This window comes from Geotrypetes seraphini, chromosome 16 (genome assembly GCF_902459505.1).
Source record: "Geotrypetes seraphini chromosome 16, aGeoSer1.1, whole genome shotgun sequence".
In the NCBI taxonomy this organism is placed as follows: Eukaryota; Metazoa; Chordata; class Amphibia; order Gymnophiona; family Dermophiidae; genus Geotrypetes; species Geotrypetes seraphini.
Window position 1 is genome coordinate 35,448,509 of NC_047099.1, and position 20,638 is coordinate 35,469,146.

Consider the following 20,638-nt stretch of genomic DNA (forward strand, 5'->3'; position numbering starts at 1 on the left):
AAAATTAATCTTGCAATTTTAGCATATTTTTATTAATTATTGTTAACCGTGTCAAGCTTCCTCTGGTTGATGACCTGGTATATAAAGCTAAGTTTTAGTTTAGTTTAGACTGGATAGGCCATTTGGTCTATCTGCTGTAATCTATGTTTCGGGGTGTGGGGAGGGGGCAACTTAGGGTTACCAGATTTTCTGTACCCCTCAGACCCACCTTCAGGCCTGTCCAGTTCCACCCATCCCCTCCCCAGTCCCGCCCTAGCCATGCCCTCTGCTGCCTGCTCGGGTCGAGCGGGAGGGAGTGCGCGCATGCGGCGTGATGACGGTGATTTTTCAAAACCTGGACAAAGTGCTGGGTTTTGAAAAGCTGTCTGTGGGAATCTAGATGTCGGGTAACGCCATGGCAATGGCCCTGTTCGTACCTAACACCAGCCCTGGGGCACTTGTAAGTACGTACTTGTAATTACGCACACACACAAAAAAAAAAAAAAAGTACGTACCTGTAAGACCGCACTTGTAAGAACGTACTTGGAAGTACACACTTATAAGTACGCACTTGTAAGAAAGTACTTTTAAGTACACACTTGTAAGTACATACTTATAATTACGCACTTGTAAGTACTCACTTGTAAGAACGTACTTGTAAGTACGCACTTATAAGAACGCATATAAGTACTCACATGTAAGAACGTACTTATAAGTGCGTACTTACAAGTACGTTCTTACAAGTGAGTACTTATAGGGGACCTTTCTCCGTTTTTTCCGTCCCTTTACCTAAAGACCTTTGCTGTGCTTTCATGAGCTGGCGCCACCTTGAGTTCAGGAAGTTATATTCCTTTTTGTCTGTATATCTCCTTCTAGGTCTGCCAGCATTACTTCTCCAAAGCTGATTGACTGGGAGTCACGCCTTCAAGACGGTAAACAATTATTATTATTATGAATTATTTTATTGCTGTTTATAGCATAAGTACCTTGATGCTATTATGCATTTAGATTTGAAACGAGCTGCCAAGGACTTAGCTCCCTTCTTATCAAAGCTGCGTTAGGGTTTTAAAAAAATAAATAAATAAAAATCACCAGCCGTGGATTTTCTTCTTTGTGGATATTTTGGGGTCAATTCCTTTTGTTTTTTTTTGTTTGTGGCGGGAAAAGTTCCAACACGGCTTAGATAAAAGGGGAGCCTTCGTTTGGTGACGGGAAGTTTCTGTTCCTCTCTGACTCTCAGAGCCACTCTACCAGACCTACCGCCTGACCGTCATCCGTAAGGAAATCAAACGCCAGACGGTGCCACGCAACAACAGCACCACCAGCTTTGACTGCCCCTCCGGGAGCCCGCCTTCGCTGTCGGAGTATGGCGGGGGCTCGCCCAGGCAGAGCCGGAGGTCCGTGACTCCACAGAACACGCTGTGGCAGGAGCTGCCGGTGGTACGGGAGAGCGGAATCCTGGAGAAAATGAGCACGGAACAGCGCAAGATGCAGGAGGTAACGGTTTTTTTAAAAAAATTTTCACGTCAAACAAAGAGGCCCTTTTACGAAAGGGCACTTTAATGCACGCTTAGGGCTCCTTGTACTAAGGTACGCTAGCGGTTTATAGTGCACGCAGCAGATTAGCGTGGCGTTAGCGTCTAGCGCGTGCTATTCTGTGCGTTAATGCCCTAATGCAGCTTAGTAAAAATACAATGAAAACAGTCTACCGCACAAAAAGCACGTTGCGGTAATTTGCCTGTTAGCGTGTGGGTTTGAAAAATTTTTTTTTTTTTTTGATGTGGTATGTCATGGGCGAACAATGGGCATGGAAGCCTTAATCAGCTAATGCAGTGTTCTTCAACCGCCGGTCCGCGGTGCCATAGAAGCGGTGTTATCTTCGGGCCGGCTCCACTCTTCCTTACTGCCGCAGTTCCCAGAGCCGCGGGCAGCGGCTCCTACGTGCGTCCTGCGCCTGAACCGGAAGCCTTCTCACGACGTCAGAGGGAAGGCTTCCAGAGGAGGCGCGAGGAGCCACGGCTTTGTGCACTGCGGCAGTAAGGAAGGGGGGAGCGGGCCCCGAAGATAACACCGGGGGCGGTATAAAACGGCCAGGAGGGAGCAGGCCAGAAGGTAAGGCACAGCACGCGTATAATGAAAAAAAAAAACCCTGCTCTTTGAGGTTTCACTGCTTAAATAGTATCCTAGGCTACCTTTCCACTGCCCTATTTTCTAACCGGCTGATTTTTTTTACAAGGTGGATAAATCTAATCTAATCTATTTTTGCATCGCTCATACCTAGGTAGGCTCAAGGCAACTTAAAGAGGTGGCTGAGGAAGGAGAAGGGGGAGGAGGGGTGGGAGAAGAGAAGAGGAGGGGAGGAGGGGGGAGGAGAGGTTACAGGAGATTAAGTGTCAAATAGATGAGTTTTCAGTTTCTTCCGGAATAAGGTGTAGTTAGGTTCCGGCCTGGTCATTTCAGTAAGGTCATTCCAAGTTTTTACGCTTAGAAAGGTGAGCATGGAGTGGAAAACACGTTTGTATCTTGTATCGCAGATTTTTTTTTTTGTGGAAGGGAGATTTAGAAGTAGTCCGTTGAGGGTTCTGCGGGAAAGTAGACCATGCCTTGGAGAAGAGCTGGATGAGAGGAGCCGCGGAATTTCCATAAAGTATACGGTGAATGATGCATAAATCATATATCACAATCATTAATTTAAGTTTTAATCGCATTGTTACATAATAATGTTCATCCACAAAAGGATTTAGCTTGTGGGTGGTTCAGCGGTTATTTTCATGGTGGATTTATGGTGATTTCAGATACCTTTCTGGTTTGCATTGCACAAGGCTTTTTCTATAGTAAAATATTCAGCGAGGAGGTTTTTTTTATGCCGGTGATTTAACTTTACCCCGTGTAGCCTCCACTTTTGTACGACCTTAGTTGTTGGTTTGGTGGAGGAGGGGATCCGAGGCTTTGGAACAACCTTCCCGCCCCGCTGCGGGAATTATTCCAAAAGCATCTGAAAACCTGGCTTTTCTCTAAAATAAGAACATAAGACCTGCCATCTCTGGATCAGACCTTCGGTCCATCTAGTCCGGCCATCCGCATACACGGAGGCCCAGCCAGGTGTACACCTGGCGTAATTTTAGTCACCCATATCCCTCTATGCCTCTCGTAAGGAGATGTGCATCTAGTTTGCTTTTAAATCCTAGAACGGTGGATTCTGCAATAACTTCCTCTGGGAGAGCATTCCAGGTGTCCACCACTCGTTGCGTGAAGCAGAACTTCCTGATATTTGTCCTGGACTTGTCCCCCCCCCTTAGCTTCAGTCCGTGTCCTCTTGTCCGTGTCACATTGGACATTGCAAATAATTTTTTTTTCCTGCTCTATTTTGTCGATTCCTTTCAGTATTTTGAAAGTCTCGATCATATCCCCTCGCAGTCTCCTTTTCTCAAGGGAGAACAATCCCAGCCTCTTAAGTCGTTCCTCGTATTCCAAGTTCTCCATACCTTTTATTAGCTTCGTTGCTCGTCTCTGCACCCTCTTTTTTATATCCTTCTTTAGGTTGGGAGACCAATGTTGGATTCATTATTCCAATGTGACGCTATCTATCCTCTTTATAACCTCTAATTTCTTATTATGTCTTTCCCTCATTTATTGAATTACCTGTAAACTGTGCCGAGCTCTATCTTTATGGAGAGGATGCGGTATACAAACTTAATGTTAATTTAGGCTTTTTCCTACCTCGTGGTAATTTTTGCAGTGAAAACCTTTAATGTGATCAACCAGAGGTATCTGTGGATTTCTTTGAGAGTGGGGTTTAATATTGGGCTCATTTATGGTGACAGTTTTTTTTTCGTTGAAACGTTCCTTTGCAGAGTATGTTTGAAGTCCTCACCTCGGAAGCCTCGTACCTGAGGTCCCTCACGCTCCTGATAGAACACTTCATGAACTCTCGTGAACTGGATGAGACCCTGATTATTCGAGAGAAGAAAATCCTCTTCTCCAACATCCTCAAGGTCAAAGAAATCAGCGAAAGGTATGAGAGCACCGCCTTACCGATTAGGGATCTCAAAAATTCGGGTTACCAGACGTGCGGGAATACTCAGACCTGTCCCTCTTTTTAGAGGACTGTCCGGGCTGACTTTCCAAAACCCGGCATTTGTCTGGGGGCGGAAAAAGGTTATCTCAGTTTATATTCAGATGGGCTTATATTCGAGTATATATGGTATCTTTCAACAGCAGCCAGTTGTGTCATATTGTCATATATATTGTTCCTTAAACCTGATTCTTAAAGCCAGGCCAGTTTATAGGGTACGTTAAAAATTTTATAAACTAAGCCCTATCGAATCGCTATTTACTTATGCGGATTATATTTTAATTTTGCTTGAAGCTGATCCAAAATTAGATTAATCTTACAGCTAACATAAATTCTTGCTTATGCAAATTACAGTCGTGGTCATCTCTGGTTCAAATGCAATTAAACATAATTTTTTAAAAATTACTTTGGTTTGGTCCAGAAATCACAAACCTTCTTAGTTCAATTACTCTTGTTCTGCCAATTGAGTCTTCTAGAGCAGCGGTTCCCAACCCTGTCCTGGAGGACCACCAGGCCAATTGGGTTTTCAGGTTAGCCCTGAGGAATATGCATGAGCAGATTTGCATGCCTGTCACTTCTCTCTCTCGGGCAAATTCATTAGGGCAAGCCTGAAAACCCGATTGGCCTGCTGGTCCTCCAGGACAGGGTTGGGAACCGCTGCTGTAGAGCAGGAGTCCCCAAAGTCCCGCCTTGAGGGACGAATCCAGTCGGGTTTTCAGGATTTCCCCAATGAATATGCATTGAAAGCAGTGCATGCACATAGATCTCATGCATATTCATTGAGGAAATCCTGAAAACCCGGACTGGATTTGGTCCTCAAGGGAAGGACTTTGGGGACCCCTGCTCTAGAGTATTGGGAATCTTTTTAGACTCCTCCCTCTCTTTCCAATGCCAGGTAATCCATCCAATTTAAGAAATGTTTCTTCAGTTTGCATACACTGAAAAGAGTCTGTCACCTGTTTTATCAACATCATATTGCAATTTTGTCCCAATCCATCATTTTGGCACAACTGGACTATTGTAACTCCATTTACATGAGTTTGAACAAAGGACAAAGGAAAAAAAGACTCCAGTTAATTCAAAATACCGCCGCAAGATTGATTTTTGGCCAAATGAAGTATGATCATATGGACCCTCTGTTAAGGAGTTCGCATTGGAGTTCCGTTTAAATGTGCCTGCATAGTTTTTTAAAAATCTTACTTGGTATCTTTGATTTATTGGTCCCTCTAGCTTTAAATTTGAGATCTTCACATTGCAGAACTATCCATGCATTTAAACTTTCTTTTCCCACTGTAAAAAGTGCCAGATCCATTAGTAAAATTGTTCATTCCTTCCCCTATTTATTAACGGCAATCTGGAATGACCCACCTTCTCAAATAAGATCCTGTCTATCCTTTCAAGTTTTTTGAAAAATTCTGAAAACTACACTTCCCCCTCCGTATTTGCGAATTCCGTATCTACATTAAAAAAAAAAAAAAAAAATTATTTTTCATGCTGTTTTAAGCCCTGTAAGCCCTCCTCTTAAGCCTCACCTGGTGGTCGAGCGGGTTTTCGGGGCAGGAGCGATCTTCCCACGCTCCTGCCCCGTGCGGATCGCTCACAGGAAATGGCTCGAGAGACTACGGGAGCTCAAGGCAGCCATTTCCTGTGAGTGATCTGCCCCGAAAACCCGCTAGACCACCAGGTAAGGCTTAAGGGGGGTATTTCAGGGCTTAAAATAGCCGGGGGAAGTGGGGGGTAAGGGCAGAATCGGCCCGAAAACTATTCGTAGTTTTTTTTTTTATATTCGCGGGCTGGCTCTACCCCTAACCCCCGCGAATACGGAGGGGGAAGTGTACTCTGTTTCAGCGTTTTCTTGCAGATAAGCTTCCATGAGGTCAATTCTTGATATTAACAGCGGCTGTTGTTAACCAAGTTGAACCTTGTTTCTCAGGGATGACTCGTATATAAATCCAAGATTTAGTTTAGTTTAAGACGGAATCCCACTGCAGGGTCAAAAATATAATATACAGATTGCATAAGATGTTTACCACATTTGTTTCCTGCAGATAAGCAAAATTACTTTCTTGGTGTATTATCTATGTGAAGGAAGTCGGGATATTTTTGTAGCTCTTTCATAACAGAGTGCATAGCCTTTCCTGTCAAAGGGAGCCAGAGTTTCCAAAGCTTTTCCTGGAGGAACTGACGGATGAGTCCTTGACTTTTAAAACGTTTGGGGTTTGTTTGTTTTTTGAGTGGACTCTATTGCTACTGGCGGAGTCGAATCTTCTCAAACCCAGGAGTTAATTGTTTGTGGTTTGCATCTGGCATTGTGCTACATTTTCCAGAGCAGGTGATCAAGGCCACCAGCGTTATTGACTTTAAGAATAAATGGGATGCCCTAGTAGGATCCTTACGAGGGTCGAGTTAAGGAACTAGGTCATTAGTACTCAGACTTAATGGGGTGGGTCAGTAGAGTGGGCAGACTTGATGGGCTATAGCCCTTTTCTGCCGTCATCTTTCTATGTTTCTATGTTTCTATTTTGTAGACGTCAATCATATCTTCCCCTCAGTCGTCTCATTTCCAAGCTGAAGAGCCCTAACTGTTTTTGGTCTTTCGTCATACATAAGGAGTTCGTCCCCTCTATCATCTTGGTCGCTCTTCTTTGAACCATTTCTAGTTAATTTAATCATGTATTTTTAATGGGCAGACTGGATGGACTGTTCAGGCCTTTATCTGCCGCCATTTGCTATGTTACTATATCGTTGGTTGGGTTTTTCTGGCTGATGATCGAAGCGTGAGGGGGAGCCAATAAGTCTATCTAACTTTCTCTCATAGCCCCGGGTCAGAACGAGCACCTCATGGCTTCTGAGGCCCTTCCCCTTATCTTCTATTTTCAAAGAACTTATTGTGGGTGAATTCATAGCGAGACACTCGGCATATAACTGGAAGTTGTATTGATAATGTATAGTTTATATTTACTCCAGTTCCTCTAGTTTTGAAGGGGTGAGCAGGGGTTAAAGCTACAGCCTCAGCACCCTGAGGTTGTGGGTTCAAACCCACACTACGCCTCATGACCCTGGGCAAGTCACTTAATCCCCCCATTGCTCCAGGTACATTAGATAGATTGTGAGCCCACCAGGACAGACAGGAAAAAATGCTTGAGCTAATGAATAAATTAATGTAAACCATTCTGAGCTCCTCTAGGAGAACAGTATAGAAAATTGAATGAATAAATAGTGTGGCAAGTCTCTGATAACCAGAGCTGCTACTGTGACGTCATAATGCCTCATTCCACCAATGCCGAAGAGCCAACCTCATCAGTGATGTCATAATGGCTTCACTGTCCTATACTTGGTTCACTTTCACTACATTTTGCCTTCTACGGTGGCGCAATGGTTAAAGCTACAGCCTCGGCACCTTGAGGTTGTGGGTTCAAACCCCACACTGCTCCTTGTGACCCTGGGCAAAGTCACTTAATCCCCCCATTGCCCCAGGTACATTAGATAGATTGTGAGTCCACCAGGACAGACCAAGAAAAATGCTTGAGTATCTGAATAAATTCACGTAAACCATTCTGTCCTCCCCTGGGAGAACAGTATAGAAAATTGAATAAATAAAAGTTTCAGCCTCTGTAACCAGAGCTGGTATTGTGACATCATCATGCCTCATTCCACCAATGCCTAAGAGCCAACCTCATCAGTGATGTCACAGTGGCTTCATTGTCCTTTACATGGCTCACTTTTACTACATTTTGATTTCTAGAGCGGCGCAATGGTTAAAGCTACAGCCTCGGCCCCCTGAGGTTGTGGGTTCAAACCCCCGCTGCTCCTTGTGACCCTGGGCAAAGTCACTTAATCCCCCCATTGCCCCAGGTGCATTAGATAGATTGTGAGTCCACCAGGACAGACCAAGAAAAATGCTTGAGTATCTGAATAAATTCACGTAAACCATTCTGTCCTCCCCTGGGAGAACAGTATAGAAAATTGAATAAATAAAAGTTTCAGCCTCTGTAACCAGAGCTGGTATTATGACATCATCATGCCTCATTCCACCAATGCCTAAGAGCCAACCTCATCAGTGATGTCACAGTGGCTTCATTGTCCTTTACATGGCTCACTTTTACTACGTTTTGATTTCTAGAGTGGTGCAATGGTTAAAGCTACAGCCTCAGCACCCTGAGGTTGTGGGTTCAAACCCCCGCTGCTCCTTGTGACCCTGGGCAAAGTCACTTAATCCCCCCATTGCCCCAGGTCCATTAGATAGATTGTGAGTCCACCAGGATAGACCAAGAAAAATGCTTGAGTATCTGAATAAATTCACGTAAACCATTCTGTCCTCCCCTGGGAGAACAGTATAGAAAACTGAACAAATAAAAGGTAAGTGCCAGGATCTGACTGACTTGATTTTGCTTGTGTCACCCCCCCCTTACAGATTTTTGAAGGACCTGGAAGAGCGTGTGGATGAGAGTCTGGAGATCAGCGACGTCTGCGACATTATTCATCACCACGCGCAGCACAATTTCCAGGTTTATAAGGATTATGTACGGAACCAGGTGTACCAGGAGAAAACCTACAGCTCCCTCATGTAATTGCTCTCCGACCTGTTGCCAGACATGGGCTAAATCAGCGGGGCTTTTGTACAACGGCATGACTACAGTGTGCGCTAAGAATGAGCAGCTGGAAAATTTCTATTTGTGTTTCCAAAATGCTCCTGTGGTTCATTTTTATTTGGCCGTGTTATTGTCGGGAGCGAGTGCGTGATTTTTCGAAAGAGTGCGCACATTGTATAAACTGTGCTAAGCTCATATTAAAACATGCTTAAAATCAGTGGCATAGTAATGAGGGGGCGGACCGCTCCAGGCGCCATCTTGGTGGGGTTGCTGGTACTTCTCTGCCCCTCCCCACCCCACGCTCACGCCCTCTCTTCTCCGCCTCCGCACTTTTTAAATCTTCTCCAGCGCAAACAACTTCTCTAGCTCACGCTGGTATATGTATAAACCATGTGATCATGTATTAAAAACATATATAAAATCAAGTAAGGAGGGGTGGGGGCAGACCTCTCTAGGCGCCATCTTGGGACCACCCCCCACGCCACATTTGCACCCTCCCTTCCCCGCCCCTGTACCTCTTTAAATATTCACCAGCCCGAGCAAAGGGAACAACTGTAGAACCGATAATCTTGATACAAGTTTTATTCGGAAAATCTCGATATACAAGGTGCAGTTCAATAATCGAAAACGATAATACACATTAGATAAATAGTGATATAGACCCGACATGGTCCGTAGCCTGTTCTCATGGTAGCCAATCCAGGTCACTAGTACCTGGCCAAAACTATGCTACCTATCCAGGGCAAACAGTGGCTTCCCCCATGTATCTCTGTATAACAAACTATGGACTTTTCCTCCAGGAACTTGTCCAAACCTTTCTTAAAATCAGCTACGCTCTCCGCTCTTACCACAACCTCTGGCAACATGTTCCAGAGCTTAACTATTCTCTGAGTGAAAAAATATCTCCTCCTATTAAGTATTTCCCTGTAACTTCATCGCGTGTCCTCTAATCTTTGTAATTTTTGACGGAGTGAAAAATTGATCCGCTTGTACCAGTTCTACTCCACTCAGGGTTTTGTAGACTTCAATCATGTCTCCCCTCAGCCATCTCTTTTTTCAAGCTGAAGAGCCCTAACCTTTTTAGTCTTTCCTCATACGGGAGGAGTTCATCCCCTCTATCATCTTGGTCGCTCTTCTATGAACCATTTCTAGTTAATTTAATCCTGTATTTTTAATAGGCAGACTGGAGGGACTGTTTTTATCTGCCGCCATTTGCTATGTTATTATATAGTTGGCTGGGGCTATGTTTTTTGAATAAGCAGAATAGAATCGGGGTTCTCACAACCCAGTCCTCAGGAAAGGACAAACCAAGCCAGTCTGGGTTTCAAGATATTCACACTGAATATGCATGAGGGAGATTTGCATGCACTGCCTCTTTGGTCAGTAGATCTATCTCACGCACATTCATTGTGGGCCTCCTGAAAACCTGTCCCGAGGGCTGGGTGGAGAATATATGCCTTAAAGCAGGGGTGTCAAAGTCCCTCCTCGAGGGCCGCAATCTAGTCGGGTTTTCAGGATTTCCCCCATGAATATGCATGAGATCTATTTGCATGCACTGCTTCCATAGATCTCATGCATATTCATGAGGGGAATTCTGAAAACCCGACTGGATTGTGGCCCTTGAGGAGGAACTTTGACACCCCTGCCCTAAAGCCAACTCCAGACTCTTTCCCTTCTGCCTTGCTGCCTTGGAACAAGCTTCCCGAATCCCTACGGTGGGCTCCGTCTCTGTCAGGGTTCAAGGCCCAGTTAAAAGCCCACCTCTTCGAGAGTGCTTTCGACTCTTAACTCCTCTCACCTTGGGTTCTGCATCCCCAACCCTTTATGGCATGTCTGTTTGTTCAAGTTAGATTGTAAGGTCTTCTGAGCAGGGACCATCTATAACTGTCAGCCCACCTTTTCGAGAGTGCTTTCGACTCCTAACTCCTCTCACCTTGGGTTCTGCATCCCCAACCTTATATATGTCATGTCTGTCTGTCCAAATTAGATTGTAAGCTCTTCAGAGCAGGGACCATCTATAAATGTCAAAGTGTACAGCGCTACAGAAGTGATAAGTAGTGGTAGTATTTTTCATTGCAGTCCTCAGGGCATACCTAGCCAGTCAAGTTTTCAGGATATCCACAATGGATCTGCATACCAAGGAGGCAATGTTTGCAAATCTGTCTCATGCATATTCATTGTGGATATCCTGAAAACCTGACTGGCTAGATATGCCCTGAGAATTGGGTTGAGAAGCGCCACCTCAGAGTACTCTATAAAAATGATGAAAAAGGGGTGGTGCTATCCCTGCTTCTTCCCTGACCACCATGCCACAATCATGTCCTCCCTTCCCCCCCCCCCAATAACTCTTGAAATTTTCACCAGCGTGAGCAGCTTTTCCAGCTTACTGCTTGCGCCAGGGTTGGCTTTCCCTCTGACATCACTTCCTGGCCCCACAACCAGATTCCAGAGGGGAGCCATGCAAGCGCGAGGTTCGGAGGGGGTGTGGGTGAAAGGGAGGGCGCCAGCATGGCATGGGGCGGAGAGGTGCTGGCACCTCCACCAAGACGGTGTCCGAAGCATTCTGCCCCCCTCTTACTACACCACTGACTCTTCCCACTTTTTGCAGTTAGAAAATGACATGGGGACAAATTTTTCCTCGTCCCCACAGGAACTCATTTTTCTGTCCCGTCCCGGCAAGTTTTTTTCCTTCCCTGCCCCATTCCTGTAAGCTCCGTCCTCATCTGCACAAGCCTTAACACTATAAAATCCTAAGTAGCAACCTTCTAGAGCTCAGCTTGTGATGTCATAATGCCTCATTCCACCAATGCCTAAGCTCCGTCCTCATCTGCGCAAGCCTCAAACCCTTTTGAATCCTAAGTAGCAACCTTCTAGAGCTCAAATTGTGATGTCATAATGCCTCATTCCACCAATGCCTAAGCTCCATCCTCATCTGCACAAGCCTCAAACCCTTTCAAATCATTAAGTAGTAACATTCTAGAGTTCAGATTGTGATGTCATAATGTCTCATTCCACCAATGCCTAAGCTCCGTCCTCATCTGCACAAGCCTCAAACCCTTTCGAATCCTAAGTAGCAACCTTCTAGAGCTCAGACTGTGATGTCATAATGCCTCATTCCACCAATGCCTAAGCTCCGTCCTCATCTGCGCAAGCCTCAAACCCTTTTGAATCCTAAGTAGCAACCTTCTAGAGCTCAGATTGTGATGTCATAATGCCTCATTCCACCAATGCCTAAGCTCCGTCCTCATCTGCCTCAAACCCTTTAAAATCCTAAGTAGCAACATTCTAGAGCTTAGATTGTGATGTCATAATGCCTTATTCCACCAATGCCTAAGCTCTGTCCTCATCTGCCTCAAACCCTTTCAAATCTTAAGCATTCGAGGCTTGTGCAGTTAAGGCAGAGCTTACAGGAGTGGGGCAGGGACAGAGACCGGGACAAAACTCATGGGGATGGGATGGGGAAATTGAGTTCTTGCAGGGAGGGGGAACAATTTGTCCCCGTGTCATTCTCTACTTGCAGTGGATCTTCCCATTTAGGTCTATTTGGGTACTTTTTGTTTGCTGGTTTCAATCTAGCACTGATCTGACCCGGTTTTTGCATCACGTTCTTAAGCCTTGGCTTGTAGCCAACCTCTTGCTTAGCTTCTCTGTTCTCCTTTTTGCCTTCAGGGAAAGGAATGTGCATTTTGCCACCGTGATCACCCGGCTACAGGAACTGCCGCAGTGTCAGCGCCTGCCCTTCATGTCTTTCCTGCTCCTACCGTTCCAGAGGATCACCCGCATCAAAATGCTAATTGAGGTAATCATTAAACCCCCCCCCACCCCCCGTCGTTCTCGTGAAAACCTAAAACTCCATCGGTGCTGTTCACAGGAGCCAACGTTTCAAAAATGATCAGAGAGTGTCAAACCCAATAGAAATCTCTTCTCTCTGGACACATTCAAGGAGTCTGCTCAGTTTTGGGGGTGCTCAAGATCCCAAAGAACCCACAGAACTGGCCGCTACGATCTGTTGGTAATTCCAGTTTAATATTTATAGGAAAACCTTCGTACTTTTGTCCAAGGGTCAATGTCCACCCCGGGGGAATACTTTTATTCCTGTGTAGGAGTTGTCTGCTGTGGATCCAGATTCTGCTAATATGAGGTGCCGTTTGACATGTCCTCAGCCCAGCCGACAAAGTTGGGGCAGTCTCCATCGAGGGCTATACACTTAGGGGTTCATAAAAAAAAAAAAAACCAACAACGTCTAAAAAGTGTCCTAAATGGCTACTTGAACGATCAAGTACCCATAACCCAACCCAACCTGGCCCATGTGCCTAAGGCCCCGTCCACAGGAGGGGCCTAAGGCTCCCAGGCCTATTCTGATTGGCCCAGGCGCCTTAGGCCCCACCTGTGGGCGGGGTTTCAGACACTTGGGCCAATCCGGCCCCATTCCGGAGCCGGCTGGCCTGCCGGACGGGCGGGCTTGGCACCCATTCGTCCGTCCAACGTTGAAGGTACGGGGAAGGTGGGGGGTGGGGGGGTCGTGGGGTCAGCCTGGGGGGTTGCGGGTCAGTAGGGGGGGGATCGGGGGTCGGGGGGGCGCTCATTGGTGGGAGGGGGGTTGTGTCGAGGGCAGGAGGGCCTGGGATCCCTCCTGCCCGTATTGTAGTGGGAGTGGGGGGTAGAGGGTCACTGGGGCCAGGAGGGCTTGGGCTCCCTCCTGGCCCGATCGTACACGGCGGGGGGGGGGAGGTTGGGCACGATCGCCGGGGCAAGAGGGATATCATCGGGGGTGCCATGGCTGCCGCAGGGCAAGAGGGCTTGGGCTCCCTCTTGCCCCGATGTCATCGGGGGGGTGCTGCGGGTGCCCGGGGCAGAGGGGCTTGGGTTCCCTCCTGCCCCGATGTTGTGTGTGTGTGTGGGAGGGGTTGGTGTGGATTCTGTAACCGGTGTTGTTTTTGGCAGACACCGGTTACAAAATCCAGCTTTTAGGCGAAGGACTGGCTCCTCCTTCGCCTAAAAGCCCTTGTGTTGGACGTTTTGGGCTTATGCGTTTTTTTGGTTCATCATGGGGTATAAGTGTAGACGTCGTTTGGGTATAAGTGTAGACGTAGTGGTGGTCTGGGCGTTTAAACAGCTGAATGTAGAGGCAGGCTATTATCAAAACAAGGACGTTTGTTTTGGTTATGGACACTTTCCCTGCTTCTACTTTCAACGTTTAAGGCCTTAGGCCAAAAAGGGACTTAGACGATTTTTTTATTATGCCCCTCTTAGGGCCTGATTCTTGAAAACATGCGTCCCGATGGCAGGCCGTCGGGCAGCCAGATGGGACACATGTGATTTTTTTTTTTTTTAAAAATCTCCCCAAGGCAGGACACCCACATTGTAGGCCTCCGGAATGCACCTGTGGTGATGCATAGCGACTCTTAAGGTGGGGCATGGGCGTGGCTTCACCCGGAAGTGGGCCTATGTGTCAGTATACATCTCCTTAGATGGGAGACAGATGCCTGAAATGTAGGCAAGCAAAGCCTACATTTCAGGTGTCTGTCCGGGAGTGTAGGCACGATTCTGCATAGGACTCCGGCGTATGACTGACACGCGATCGGCGGCCGCTGATAAGGGCATCCTATGCAGAATCAGGCCCTTAGTCCAGTGATTTTCTGCTTTTTTTTCATTCCGTTACAAAAATACAGAATTTTAAAAAAGCGGAAAATCCCCGGACTGAGTGTATAGCCTTCGACGGAGACTGCCCCAACTTTGGTGGTTGGGCTAAAACTTTTCAGCGGCCCCCCTCGTAGAGAAAGATCCTCTCTCGCAGTGTGCTAGGCTAATGTTAGTATCCTGTAGTGAAAGTCTCTTTTCTTTATAGAATATACTTAAGCAGACCAAGGAAGGCTCCAGGATTGAGCAGAATGCCATGAAGGCCCTGACATCGGTGTCTAAGGTAAGAACGGGATCTGGAGTAGGAAGGAAAGGGGCAGGAATTAGTGCAACTATTGTTTCAAATTGGTGACTTGCAAATTTTATTTTTTTTTTAGCTCCGGCACACTAACGGAGCAAATGTTTTCCGTGTCTCACAAAAAATAAAGAGGACACAAGGCCCCGCCGCAGTCCACCCCCCCAACCGCGCATCCGCACGAACCTCGTCTCATCTTCCCTGAGCTCGGAGGCCCTCCAGACGCAGCCCCGAGCTCAGGGAAGATGAGACGAGGTCCGTGTGGGGGGCGGGGTTGTGGGTGGACTGTGGCGGGGCCGTGTGTCGATGTGATGACAAATTTCCAAGTTTATTTACAGCTTGATATGCCAACCGTCAAATAAATATCTGGACGGTTTACAATTGTTAAAATTTGAGTTTAAAAAAAGTAATAATAAAAGTAAAATAGGGTAACAGAAAAATCAGACAAAGATACGGACAAAGTTGATACAATAGGCACTGGGGGGAGGGGAAGATTCAAAATTATATCGAAGTCAAAATGAAAATAAAAGGGAGGTAGGAAGGGGTAGGGAGAGAATGAAGGGGTAGGGAGAGAATAAAGGGGTAGGGAGAGAATGAATAGGGGAGGAGAGTCACTTCTTAAACGCGGTTGTTTTTAACAATTAAAGATGCAAGGAAAAGGATCTCGTCCAGAATTTTGGTAGGCGTCTTGAAATAAACCTGACTAAACTTAACAAGCCAATGTAAATTTGAAAGTTCGCTGTAATGTCGCTGTCTGTATACCGACTCTTCCCTTGTAAACCACTTAGAACTGTTTGTGGTATGGCGGTATATAAAAATAGTTATTATTATAGAAAGGTTTTTCGTTTGGTTTTGAATCGGTCGAGTAAGTTTTCCGATCGAAGGTGAGATGGCTTTGCGTTCCAGTGGGAAGGGGCTCGACGGAGAAGACAGAGTTTCGAGTGTAGAAAAGGTCTTTGAGGGACGGACCAGTCGGTAGATTTTGATCGGCGGATCTCAGGGCCCAAAGAGAGGCATCAGGACTGAGACGTTTATCAGGGAATGATGGGGAGGGGGCGAGTTTAATCTTAACTACCAGCGGGAGAGACGAAGTAGTTGCGAGGAGCGTGTTAAAGTTGTTGCTCGTGGAGGTGAACAACCAGAGGTGGGAGGGAAGGGGGAGCGCACGCGTGGTGAGGGGAGGAGTGGGAAGAGGAAGGGGTGGAGAGGAGGAGGGTGCCGACGCCCCCCACCAGCATGGCGTCCGGGACGGACCTCTCCTTCCCCCCCCTCACCTTATTACACCACTGTTTGGCCCTTCTCTTGAAAAGTTAACCCCTAGTTGAAATGATGCTAAAACACGTTAAAATGGGGGGGGGGGGGAGCTTGAAGGCTTCTCAAGCAAGATGGCTGCATAGGGAAAAAAGAAAAACACAGGACCCGTGTCCGAGCCCATGAATCTAAAGTTGGTGATGGTTTACTCGGGGGAGAGGTGGAACATTTGACCATGTTACACCTCTCTTGAAAAATGCCCGTTGGCGCCCAATCACCCTCAGAATAACGTACAAAATGGCCCTCATAAGCTTCAAAGTCAGCGCTTCAAATGCGCCAGCCTTTCTAGATAGATGATGAATTCCTTACAATAAACTAAACTAAACCTTAAGTTTATATACCGTATCCTCTCCATAAAGATAGAGCTCGGCACGGTTTATAGGTACTTTAAAAATAAAAAAAGAAATCTTAATTCATTTTCAAATCTTACAAGTATATAATAATCAATCAGAAAAATTTTTAACAAATCACTTGACAATCTTACTTATAATCCTTAAAATATATAAATATAAAAGAATCCCTTCCCACCCACCCATTTATTAATAATAAAACAATTAGCAATTATTATCTTTCCCAACCCCACCCTCCCTATACCTTATCTGATACCAAGGTGTTTAAGATGTTTAGAGGTACTTTTAATAAATGAGGGAAGGACATAATAAGAATTGTTTAAAATTCAACAAAGTTAAAAAAAAAAAAAAGTGGTTATAAAGGGGGGGGGGGGGGGTTGAGCTTTACATGTTTGAGAAAAGCCAGGTTTTCAGATGCTTTCGGAATTGTTGGACGGAGCCCAGATTCCGCAGCAGGGCAGGAAGGTTATTCCAAGAGATTTCCCTAATTTTCCTGCACAGATGACGCCTTTTAATGAGGGGAAAGGTAGTTTAAGTTTTTGGGTGGACCTGGTAAATGTCAGGTCTCAAAGAATTCCAAAATAGTGGAATTGTTAATTCTAGACGCACGGGCATCTTTTTGGTTACAGCCACCCCCCTCCCACCCCCAATCTGGAACTTTCTTCCCATCTATCTATGAGAGGAAACCCCATTAGAAAGATTGAAACGCTCATCGAAGAGCTTTCTCTTTCAAGACGCCTTTGCAGACAAATAAGTCAGTCGATCGGCACTCGAACTCAGGATTGTTAACTCTGCCCTTTTTCTTTTAAAAATCTTTATTCATTTTACCAAATGTTAACAGTGCCATACGGTTCATAGACAATGGCGCGAAAGACAAAGGCGCGCCCGGACAATTGAGCGCAGCGCGGAGGCGCGCGCCGCTCAAAATTACAGTTTTTAGGGGCTCCGACGGGGGGTTTTGTTGGGGAACCCCCCCACTTTACTTAATAGACATCGCGCCGGCGTTATGGGGGGTTTGGGGGGTAGTAACTATCCACATTTTACTGTAAACTTAACTTTTTCCCTAAAAACAGGGAAAAAGTGAAGTTTTCAGTAAAATGTGGAGGGTTACAACCCCTCAAACCCCCCCACAACGCGGCGCGATGTCTGTTAAGTAAAGTGGGGGGTTCCCCCCCATGCCCCCCTGTCGGAGCCCTAAAAACAGTAATTTTGAGCGGCGCGCGCCTCCGCGCTGCGCTCAGTTGTCTGGGCGCGCCTTTGTCCCGGCGCGCTTTTGACCTGACACCGTGCCATACAATGAATTTAAACATAAACACTACACAGAACGCACTTTAAATACACAAATAATTTTTTAAAAAAATCATTTTCTCCCCCCTTCTCCCCATAATTAATAGAATAAGTACATATTTAATTTCAATAATATAAATAATTAAGTATAGCAAAGAATAATACATTCCCCTCCCCCCACCCACCCTGGATGTGTAAGGAAGTCAAATAAAAGGAAAGGTACATGACACCATTTTGAATGCGCTACTATATCCCAAACATTCCGCGTTCGTTCTTTCATACTTGTAACTGGAACATAGGTTTGCCCACCAGAAAGTGTAATTCAGTCGATCATAACTCTTCCACTTACGTGCAACCATCTGGATGGCTATTCCCGTCATTATCAAGAAAAGCTGGCTTTTATGTCGATCCAAAGAAGGTTTAACATGTAATAAAGTACCACAAATTATAGCTTCATAAGTTAGTGGTATCGATGACCCAAGTACAACATTTCTCTCTTATTTTCCCCCCTTCCTGATGTTTTTACCTTACATGTTTTCTATCCTATTAAGAATTGTAGTTCCTCCCTTTCTCCTTTTCTTATCGGTTAGTTGTGGGGTTTTTTTTTTTGGTTTTTGTTATGTGATTTTATGTATCATTTTGTATCCCCTATTTTTTAACTTGAAAATCTCTTAGAACTATTGATAAGCGTTCAATCACATTTTAATAAAACTTGAAACTTGTATGTCTCTACTAGAGGTCTGCACGGGAACGGGGATCGCGGGAATCCCCCCCTAACCCATGGGACTCTCATGGGGACCCCCCTCTGGCCCACGGGACTCCCACGGGGATGGAAGGCTTTGGAAGCAGGGTTCGTCCATATAATATAAAGGACATGTCAGCCTTAGTAAAAGAGGGGGTTTATAAATTAATTACCTGAACAGAAAACAAAAAAAGGATTCCACCAAAGAGATTCCACAAGGAAAACAGCAGCGCAAGCACAAAAGAAACTGTGAAATTGATGATCCTGTCAAAAGTAATTGCTGCTTTTTATGGGGACGAGCGGGGTTGGAGGGGATTCCTTGCGGGGATGGGTGGGGACGGAAAGGATCCTGGAGGGGACGGGTGGGGACGGAGAGGATCCTGGCGGGGATGGGTGGGGACGGGGAGGATCCTGGCGGGGACGGACGAGGATGGGTGGGATTTCTGTCCCCGTGCAACTCTCTAGTCTCTACCCCTTTTTAAAAAAAATAATATTTAGAATCTGAATGTTGTAAACTGCTTTGGAAAGTAAGTAAGCCATAATAAACTTGAAACGTGCCCTTCTTCCCATCTGGTAAAAGGATTTTCCTTAAGTGGTTCTGCGGTTCATTCGTTCAAGAGATGCTCTGTCCATCTTACAGATCATTGAGGACTGCAACAGTGAGGTGGGCCGCATGAAGCAGACGGAGGAGCTCATCCACATTAATCAGAAGATTGAGTTTGATAAACTAAAAGTGAGTGAACGGCACAAGCGCTTATGTACTCAAAGAACCCACGAGGCTCGGAGAAAGATGCTCTTTAGGGCCCTCCCTCGGCACGCATGGTACTGAATTTCTAGTTCTACCATACGGCTCACTGCCTTCTAAATCCAGCCTTCTCTCCGGGCCTGAACGTGGCAGCTTTCTCATAATGCTAAGCACCGTCAGAGGATGGTCTGCCACTTTCTCTCTGCCTCGCCAGTTCTTTTGCACCTCATCGGAATACCGCTCGGTAAAATGCAGATTTGCGCAGGATACAGAGTAGAGTGGCTTGCATGCCTGTAGTGGGAGTTCTCTACGGATGGCAGTGAAATGCAGCCGTAAACGTTGGTGATGTCTTCCAACCTCAATAGTTGCGTGAACTCGCCAACTAGAAAGATTCGGCATACCAGCATCCTTGTGCCAGCGATAGCCGCATCAGCCCAGTCCATATCATAGCAGTAGGAGCACAGTAAGTTGGTGAGGCTGGAGGGAGGGAATGAGCGGCTGTATTTCTGTGCTGGCCACGGAGAACCTCTTGTTAGAGGTAAGCAACCGCCATTTTGTATGGTGACAGTAGGGAAAATGGAGTCATAAACATTTTGTATGGTGACTTCAAAGCTAAAGGCAACCTGGGCAATAAGAAATTGTAGGGATTGGTGTTCTTGTGTAACTGAAGAAGCTTTGAATGATTGATTGTCTGAAAACACTATCGGGCCTTGATGATGTTGGGTCAATATTCAAAGCCATCCATCTGGATAAAAGGCTTAGTCGGCACTGGCTGTGGATATTCAGAGGCACTATTTATGTTGCATAGGGGGGAAGTTATCAACATGGGTCACCATTAACACGTTAGTTTACTGTTAACCTGCTAAAATAGCACAAGTTAGCTGTAAATATCGCATCCTTATGGTAGCCCACCTTCATAACTTCCCTCTCCCTTCCCCTCACCACCCCCTTGTGTGAACTTTCAGTCTCTGGTAACCAGAGCTGCTATTGTGACGTCATAATACCTCATTCCACCAATGCCTAAGAACCAACCTCATCAGTGATGTCACAATGGCTTCTTTGTCTTATACTTGGCTCACTTTTTCTAACCAGAGCTGGTATTGTGACATCATCATGTCTCATTCCACCAATGCCTAAGAGCCAACCTCATCAGTGATGTCACAATGGCTTCATTGTCCCTATACCTGGCTCACTTCTACTACCTTTTGATTTCTAGAGTGGCACAATGGTTAAAGCTACAGCCTCAGCCCCCTGAGGTTATGGGTTCAAATCCCATGCTGCTCCTTGTGACACTTAATCCCCCCATTGCCCCAGGTACGTTAGATAGATTGTGAGCCCCCCAGGACAGACAGGGGAAAATGCCTGAGTACCTGAATAAATTCATGTAAACTGTTCTGAGCTCCCCAGGGATTCAAGACAAAGTTAGACAAGTTCCTGCTGAACCAGAATGTACGCAGGTAAGGCTAGACTCAAATAGGGTCTCCCTCCCCCTAATGTTTTTCCATTTATGGTTCTCTCCTGCACTCTAAAAATATTGAATTGTAGTTTTGCCCTTTTTTTACCTAGTGTCTCGGTTGGTCTGTAAATCTGTTGGTCTTAACTATTGTTTTAAAATTTTTACG

General features: G+C 45.8%; 1 protein-coding gene across 11 annotated transcripts in view; it reads left to right on the plus strand.

The window, feature by feature from the left end:
- The window catches only part of ARHGEF15 (Rho guanine nucleotide exchange factor 15), an 87,286-nt gene that overhangs the window by 51,636 nt on the left and 15,012 nt on the right, over positions 1–20,638 (plus strand). For all 11 annotated transcript variants that reach the window (XR_004537269.1, XM_033924720.1, XM_033924721.1 and 8 more), the window contains 7 exons: positions 856–911; positions 1,220–1,476; positions 3,834–3,994; positions 8,469–8,621; positions 12,316–12,445; positions 14,495–14,569; positions 18,912–19,004. Coding sequence is in view for 10 of the 11 variants with exons in the window: in XM_033924720.1 (XP_033780611.1) it covers positions 856–911; positions 1,220–1,476; positions 3,834–3,994; positions 8,469–8,621; positions 12,316–12,445; positions 14,495–14,569; positions 18,912–19,004 (925 nt within the window). In the remaining variant the exon portion in view is untranslated. The remainder of the gene's footprint in view (positions 1–855; positions 912–1,219; positions 1,477–3,833; positions 3,995–8,468; positions 8,622–12,315; positions 12,446–14,494; positions 14,570–18,911; positions 19,005–20,638) is intronic.